The sequence below is a fragment of the Mastomys coucha genome, unplaced genomic scaffold (genome assembly GCF_008632895.1).
Source record: "Mastomys coucha isolate ucsf_1 unplaced genomic scaffold, UCSF_Mcou_1 pScaffold21, whole genome shotgun sequence".
Taxonomy (NCBI): domain Eukaryota; kingdom Metazoa; phylum Chordata; class Mammalia; order Rodentia; family Muridae; genus Mastomys; species Mastomys coucha.
The window spans coordinates 56,519,618-56,528,076 of NW_022196904.1; the positions used below are offsets into that span (position 1 = coordinate 56,519,618).

Consider the following 8,459-nt stretch of genomic DNA (forward strand, 5'->3'; position numbering starts at 1 on the left):
TTCTTTCAGCTTTCCTTGTGGGAATGTCTGAAGGGATGCTTCCTAGCTTGGTAGATTACTTACCTCAAGAAGAGCAGACTCATACATTTCATTACACCAGCCCCCCCAACCCCTCCCCCAAGTTTTCACCTCTTAACAATACACCCTAGCTCCATAGCGTAAAGTATTACTTAGTTTAAGGGATTTTTTTTTTTTTTTTTTTTTTTTTTTTTTTTTTTTTTTTTTTTTTGGTTTTTCGAGACAGGGTTTCTCTGTGTAGCCCTGGCTAGCCTGGAACTCACTATGTAGACCAGGCTGGTCTCGAACTCAGAAATCCACCTGCTTCTGCCTCCCAAGTGCTGGGATTAAAGGTGTGCGCTACCACTGCCCAGCTTAAGGGAAAATTTTAAACACATATATGACCTACTTAACTGGTTTTGTAAATGTGTCAAAAAAAAGCCCCATCTAAAGCTGTGTTCCAGACCCTTCCCACACTCACGATTTTCCCGGGGTAGCTGCTCGGCAGGGCACTGGCTTCGATAAAATACTTCCTGAGCAGATGTTTGCTTGGGTCAGGACTATCCAGTAGGATGTAGGAGCAGAAATAGGCTCCGTGCCGAAGTAGGAATATGGCAATGTCTTCATTCCCTGATGGGACAAAGCACAGAGAGCTGAGGGCATCCATAAGTCCCAGTGGCGATTTCCACTTGGGGGCGGGGGGGCGAGTGCTTAGAGAGCAGACCCTAGGTTACTTCCCTGATGCACCCAATTGCCGTGCTCACTCGTCTACCCCAGTAGGTCTACAGTATCAGGGTTAAAAACCTGATCATGGACAAGAGGCATTATGACTTCAAAGGGAGTTTGTGCCTCCTGGGTATTCAGTCAGTTGTTGGCATCTCCTAATTTAGACGTGTTCCAGATTGATCTCTGCTAAGTCTGTGGAGAAATCTACATGCTTTCTTTATTCAGGCATTAAGGTGTCCTAAGAAATATTTTTTTACAGCTAAAATTGAGATTTAACATTGTTTCCTGGCCTCCACAGTGCTTCAATAATCCTAACTGATTTCCTAGCTGTTATTAGCTTGGAATTTTTACAAGGGAAGCTGCCTTAGCAGAGAGGGAGTCCCCAGAATTAGCAATAAAGGTCAGGCATTATTGCCTACTGATTCCCACAAGGAAGCTACCATATCAGACAGGGTGTCTCCAGAGTTAGAGATAGTAGTCAAACACTATTGCTATCTGTAAACATAGTTGGAACTCTAAGAGCAGTACCACACAAGGCAGAATTGCTCTACAAACTAGAGAGTAGTCGAAAAGCTTCCTGAACTAATGTTTGTGTTACAAGTCAAACCATTCCCAGGAGCTGCTAGAATGGGACCTCCTGGTGCTTACCTGCTTCAGACCACAAGAGAGTTTGCTTAGGGCTGCCAAGATAGCCCAGCGGGGAAGAGCACTATTGTTCTTCTAAAGAAATCATTTACACCTGGCTGTTTGATTTTACTGACCTTTTGACTGCTACCTGCCTAGTGATCCCTGACATTCGCCCTGTTTCTGTATACTATATAAGCCTGATTCTTATTTTGTGAAAATATATTCAGATAACACGCTTCTTGTGCCGTTTCTGTCTGTCACTGCCGAATCCCTTGCCCATCTGGCCAGAACTTTCATCACCCTGTGGAACAAGGGCTCCCTGCAAGAAACCCCTGTCTGTGGCACCCAATTCCTGGCAGAGAGAGTTTATGGGACTTTGATCTTTGAGTGCTGCACACGAGGTCCCACTTGTCATAGTGGGTCCCTGCCACCCATTGGGGGACTAGTAGGGAGGAGCAGCTAGCTATTTTGATAAAGACACTAAGAACAGGGCCATGTTCCAGCCTCAGAACTCACATAAAAAAGATACCGAGAAGCTGGAAAGATGGCTTCAGCAGTTAGGAGCACTGGCTACTCTTTCAGGGGAACCTGGGTTCAATTCCCAGCAACCACATGGCAACTTACAACTATCTGTAACTCCAATCCTAGGGAATCCGACACCCTCACACAAACATACACGCAGAGAAAACAGCAATTGACGCTAAAAAAATAAAAATAAGTTATTTTTAAAAAGATACTGAGCATGATGGAATAAGATTGTAATCTCAGAAACAAGGAGAGGAAGAGAGGAGGATCCATGGGGGTGGAAGGCCAGCCAACTGAGGTGAATAGGGACTCTCCAGGCAAAACTGAGATACACCATCTTTCTGTCCTAAGGAACAGCAGCTGAGGTTGACTTCTGGCCCTCCACACTTAAGTGTGAACACACATTTGCACACATGTGCACCACACACACACACACACACACACACTCACACAGGAAAAAGATCCTTTTTCAGGTCACTGGAGAGTTAGCGGTGGGGCTGAAGCCAGAGCTCCACACTGGAAAGTGGGACCCTTAGCAGGGCAGGGTTGACTGTGTGGGACCCACCTGCCTTGATGGCCGCATAGAGGGGCAACCGCACAATGACGGGGAACTCATTCTTCCTGACAGCGTAGTTCTCAGGGTCAGCCCCATGTGTCAGGACCAGCAGCTTCACAACCTCCAGGTGCCCTCGCTGGCAAGCTAGGGCCAGCATCCAGTTCAGCAGCCGCTGGGGGATACAGGGACCTGGAGGGGGTGAGAGGACAGAGGGAAGGTATATCTCTGAGTCTTGCTGCTTGTTCCTCACACTCATCTTCCCATTGGCCATGAATAAAGCACAGCCATTCTAGGACTAAGTGAGAGCTCTGCTTCCACCAAGTAGAGAGTGTTCTCTGGAGCCTTCTCTGCACACAGACACACTCACACAATGTGACCCAGTACAGAAACAATAGGGTCTTTGGTTTTAAAATTATAAAAGAAATTCCAGGTATCAATTATAGAATATTAAACCATGTGTGGCTTCTTCTTCAGCACACAGCCCTGTCATCAAAGGTCTAACACTTATATTTTATTCCAAGAGTGCCCCAACCTGTAGTCACAGTGAAGCTGTTGACCTTTGTCACTTGTTGCCGAGCCAATACTACAAGGAAGTTATAAGAGACTAGAACACCTTGAGTTCCCAGAAGCAAATGACCAATGCATCATACTATGGTATATCCATTTGATGGAGTATTAGTTAGCCAGAAAAGGAACAAGTTACTGAGTAATGAAAAGACACAGAATAACTTTCGATGCATACTACTGGGTGAGAGAAACCCATCTGAAAAGCTTGCCTAAGGAGGTGTGAAGTTCAAATTGCATTCCCCAAAAAGCAAAGCTAGCAAGGAGAGTGGTCACAGAGCTGACTCACACAGAGGTTTACCTGGTAAGGACTCTAGCAATTCATGTACTACTTCGGCGTGTCCAAAATGCGCTGCCACCACAGCTGGGTTGTCATCAGTGGGCTCCTGCGGCAGCTCCACACGCTTCTCGGTGAGCAGGAACCGAACGGTCTCCAGATCCCCATGGGCTGCTGAGATGCTCAGCAACTGGCCCTGGTCAAAGCGGGACAGGATTAAGCGAGGCCAGCTCTGTAACATCAAATGTTTCCTTCAGTCTCTGGCAAGACTGCAGCTCAGCTCCAGATGACACCACCAGCCTGTGCTTCTGCGCCACACTCAACTTCACACACTTAGAACAAAACCAGAAAACGGCCCACCAAGAGCTCTGCATTATTACATGTGGAAACGATGACTTTAATATATGTAGACATACTTTCCAACTCATACTGGGGTATAAACCCATATATCGAAAACAGCATGTGCAATGTACTGGGCCTATCTAATCCAGGACACCACAGCTTAGCAAGACTGCACCCAGAGCTGTGATTGGTGTGGCTGCCCTGTATTTCAGAGATGATTACACATACTCCCATTCCATGTATGACTGTTCCTGAATGTGCGCTATTTCCCCACCATTAGAAAGTCCAAAGGTCAAGCCAGACCACTGCAAGTTGGAGAATGTCCATTCAGGTTCAATAAAGCTTTATTGACATTTCCTGTTTCTGTTTACTTCTCTAATGCGGTTTAGAAAAATCCAGCTTTCAAAGAGCTGAGGATAAGTGACTTCGGGGTACTCAGCCCTAAATGGACCATCTATATAACCTTCAAGGCTCTGGGAACACAATGGCAGACATGGCAGAAAGACTTTTAGAACCAGAGGACAAGAAAGAGTGCTGTAACACACTTCTGTATGTAACATAACCATGAACTCATGAACCAACAACAGCTTTGGTTACATGCATATGACCTGCATAAGATGGGGCCCATCAACATGTCCTTATGGATGGGGGAGAGGCTCATGACACAACCCCTGCCCCTTACCTGAGGAGCTATTGGTAGTTAAAGGTTGCTGGGGGAGAAGGGGCCATCTTTCTACTTTGTTACAGCCACTGATAAGGAGCCCATACAAAAACCCACAGCCATGCTCAGGCAAGAGATTAAACCCAATGGGTAATAAATAAGACATGAAACTAGAGGCTTATGGGGAAGGCAAAGAGGTTCAGTGGGAGAGGTGGGGTGGGAAGGGATAATGGGGATCAAAAAGGCCACAGCATATGATATATGTATGAAATTGTCAAGAGAAAAAAATTAAAAAAGAAAACCTGTCCTTATCTATATAAATTATCCTTTTATAGTATGGCATTTTTCTAAGCCACCTGCTTCATGAAGATGGAGGCAGTATGAGCCAGAGCCAGTGCTCAACTGCCAAATGACAATTCACGAACCTTAGAGAGGGAGACCTTACCAAGCTCCTGAGGATCACCTGTGGTGGTTTGAATGAGAATGGCCTTCATAGGCTCATAAATGTGAACGCTTGGGAAGTGGCACTACTTGACAAGCATTAGGAGGTGTGGCCTTGCGGGAGCGGGCGTGGCCTTTCTGGAGTAGGTGCGGCCTTGCTGAAGTGGGTGTGGCCTTGCTGGAGTAGGTGTGGCCTCGCTAGAGTAGGTGTGGCCTTGTTGGAAGAAGTTTGTCATTGGGGGTGGGCTTTGAGGTTTTAGAAGCCCAAACTAGTTCCAGCATCTCATTCTCTTCTTGCAGCCTAGGGATCTGGATATAGAACTCTCAACTACTCCTGTACCTTGTCTGCCTATATGCCGCCATGTTCCCCACCAAGATGAAAATGGACTAAAGCTCTGAAACTGTAAGCAAGCTCCAGTTAAATGTTTTCCTTTGTGAGAGTTTCCATGGTCATAGCGTTTTGTCCCAGCTATAGAAACCCTAAAACACTGCCTTGCAGGTTATTGATAAATGTATGTGACTGATGACAGGGTTTCACACTCCAGAATCCAGGGACAAAGAAGCACCAGCAGGATTCTTGATTTGAGTTCCAGGGAAGAGAGTGATGGGATAGACACCAGTCTCTGCCTGAGTTCCAACTTCATTCCAGACACTCTGGCATTTAAAAGTCGTTGACAGGTAGGCAGCCCAGCAACTCACAGACCTGTGTCCACCCAAGGATCAGCACGGGTGTGGGAATACACAGCTGAGATCTCAGTCCTTCCTACAGCTTGGCTGCTTCCCATGATCTTAAGTGTGAGCATAGGGAAGGAGGTAAATGGAAAACCAGGCAGGAGTGAGTCAGTCGGTGCTTCTGTGCACATTTATGGAAGCCCTGTATGTGTGAAGGGCCTGTGAGCACAGAGCATGTCAGGGATGACTGCTGGCCTTCCTGAATTTTTAGGTAAGCACACGGTGTGTGTGTGTGTGTGTGTGTGTGTGTGTGTGTGTTCATAAAATAACCAACAGAACAGTTCAGAAAGCAGACATCTCCAGGAAGTATGTCAGAGCAAGATGGGCAGGAAGGGCCTATGAGTGAGGCTCTGGGGAGAACAATAGATGCTCACCAAGCTCTGTCCATGTGTGGGTGGTGCACTGAGTATTTCCTTTGTACAGTTATATGGTGTCCTCAGTATGGTCATGCAAGGACTCTATTTCCATGCCAGGGATCTGAACCAGTGACCCTCAGTTAGGAGCTACACAACTGACAGAGCTACTCCGGATCTGAACTGTGGTCTGGAATGCTGATCCACATTCTCTTCATTTCACCCAAGACCTACTGGGTAGGCTGGGACCCTTGAAGGAACAGATGAGTCCTGTAGATGGTGTGACCCCACTAGAGATGGTATGTCTGACAACTGAGGGGACTGGACTTGCTTAAAAGTAACTAGAAAACAAAAACCCACCATTCCCCTGGCCCGGTGGGGCCCGGAAAGCCCAGCCATTCCTGGAAAGCACTTGCATTACAGAGAAAAGCCACAAGTGATTGATTAACTGACTTCCAGGACTAAGAGCTGTCTAGACTCCTGTCCATCACAGGCCTAAAAGCCCCATTCTCAGGAGGTGATGGGTGATGTCACAGCCGGCCACAGCCAAGAGGGACCCAGAAGACAGGGAAGGCAGGAGCTGCCTTTCTGGCTGGAGACAATCTGGTGGCTATGAAGAATTTAATTCAGTTAAATTAAAAGGCCAGCCTACTCCTATGCCTTCACCTCCCTCTATAAAGGAAAGCTTACACATGGCCTTCTAAGGCATAGTTATCCACACATACTCATAGGGAAGCCATACAGACACAGGTATGCTTTTCATCTGTTTGTGTGTGTGTGTGTGTGTGCACACAGCTTCTTTGGAGGTGCTTGCTGGTGCATGCTCCGGTAGAGGCTCAAGACGACTTGTATTTTCCTCTATTGTATCGCTTCCTAACTTACCTTTTGAAACAAGGTCTCTCACAGAACCTAGAGCTCCCATTTCTGTCAGACTGGCTGGCTAGTAAGTCCCAGGGGTCTACTTGTCTCTGTCCCCTTGTCCAGCATGGAGGTTGCAGGTCTAAGTCCCTACACCTTGCTCTTGTGTGGACATTGGGAATCTAAACTCCGGCATTCCTGCTTAATAGAGCAAGCACTTTACCTACAGGCCTTTTCTCTGACCTTCAAAAATCACTAATTGATTCATTTTAACTAGTTTGCAAACATTACAAAAATGGTATTATATTATTCTAATTTTTTTTTAAAAACTTATTTCACTGTGAAATATTTCGAGATTATAGAAGTCACAAAAATAGAACAGAGCTGGGTCCCTGATGGAGGAGTTGGAGAAGGGACTAAAGGAGCTGAGGGGGTTTGCAGCCCCAAGGAGGAAGCAACAGTGTCAACCAGCCAGATCCCCCCCACCCCCCAGAGCTCCCGGGGACTGGACCACCAACCAAAGTGTACACATGGAGGGACCCATGGCTCCAGCTGCATATGTAGCAGAGGATAGCCTTGTTGGACATCAGTGAGAGGAGTGACCCTTGGGCCTGAGGTTGTTCAGTGCCCCACTGTAGGGGAATGCTAGGGCAGGAAGACAGGAGTGGGTGGATGGGTGGGTCGGGGGGGGCACCCTCACAGAGGCATGGGGAGGAGGATGAATAAGGGGTTTCCGAAGGAGAGACCTGGAATGGGGAAAACATTTGAAATGTAAAAACTGTCCATGGTTTCAAAACTGGTGATACGCTGTCAAGACACTGCCTACCTAGGACAGACTTGTGCCACATATGACTCCTTTGCCAAGAAATCTGCCTCCCGCTGTCTTCTAGGCTCAGGCACTCTGCCACCCCACCCTGCCAGCCACTAATCTCCTATACTTCTGTCATGCTGTAGATGATAAAAATTGGTCCTAGTGGAATAGACTGTGGGAGGTGGTGCCTAGTCAGAGGACAGAGGTCACCAAAGACATGCCCTTGACTGGTGTGTCCAGTCACTGCTCCACTCTGCCTCCTCTGCCCTCTTTCCTGGATGTTCTGAGGTAAACAGCTTTCCTTCCCCATGCCTTCATTGCTATGATGCTCTACCTCATATAACAAGAAGCAAGGAGGGAGAAAGCCAACTTGTCATGTGTGTGTGTGTGTGTGTGTGTGTGTGTGTGTGTGTGTGTATCTGTAAGTATGAGTGAATTTGTATGATTGTGTGTATGTATGTGAATGAGTGTATGTGTGTGTATGTGAGTGTGTGAGTATGTGTTTGTAAGTGTGTCTGTAAGTGTGTGTGTGTATGAGTATGCGTGAGGAGCGTGAGTGTATATTTGTGGGTGAATGGGTGTGTTTGTAAGTATGTCTGTAAGTATGAGTGTGTGAATGAGTGTATGTGTGTGTGTATGTGTGAGACTGTGTGTATGAGTGTGAGTGTGAGAGTGTATGTTTGTGAGTGAGTGTGTGTGTTTGTAAGTATGTCTGTGGGTGTGTGTGCAAGTGTGAGTGCATGTGTGTGTCCCATTGGGTGGAGTAGGGCTCCTTGCCTGAGCATGGAGTGTTTGCTTTCTAACGCCTACTCCTCCAACTTCTATCCTTCAGAACGAATGTGATGTTAGGGATGCAGTCAGCAAACACTTCCTCCTAGGCTGTGTGTTTTCTTTCTAGTCTCCAAACAGAGTGCTCATTAGAGCGTAACTTTTTTTTTTTTTTAATTTTGGCAATATGCAATTTATCTATTTTCCTTTTTTTTTTTTTT

At 46.6% G+C, this 8,459-nt stretch overlaps 1 protein-coding gene across 4 annotated transcripts in view; it reads right to left on the reverse strand.

Moving 5' to 3' along the window:
• The window catches only part of Lrrk1 (leucine rich repeat kinase 1), a 134,131-nt gene that overhangs the window by 76,404 nt on the left and 49,268 nt on the right, over positions 1-8,459 (reverse strand). For all 4 annotated transcript variants that reach the window (XM_031386922.1, XM_031386920.1, XM_031386919.1 and 1 more), the window contains exons 4-6: positions 3,297-3,468; positions 2,441-2,620; positions 479-627 (exon numbers count right to left, since the gene is read on the reverse strand). In XM_031386922.1, the coding sequence (XP_031242782.1) occupies positions 479-627; positions 2,441-2,620; positions 3,297-3,468 (501 nt within the window). The remainder of the gene's footprint in view (positions 1-478; positions 628-2,440; positions 2,621-3,296; positions 3,469-8,459) is intronic.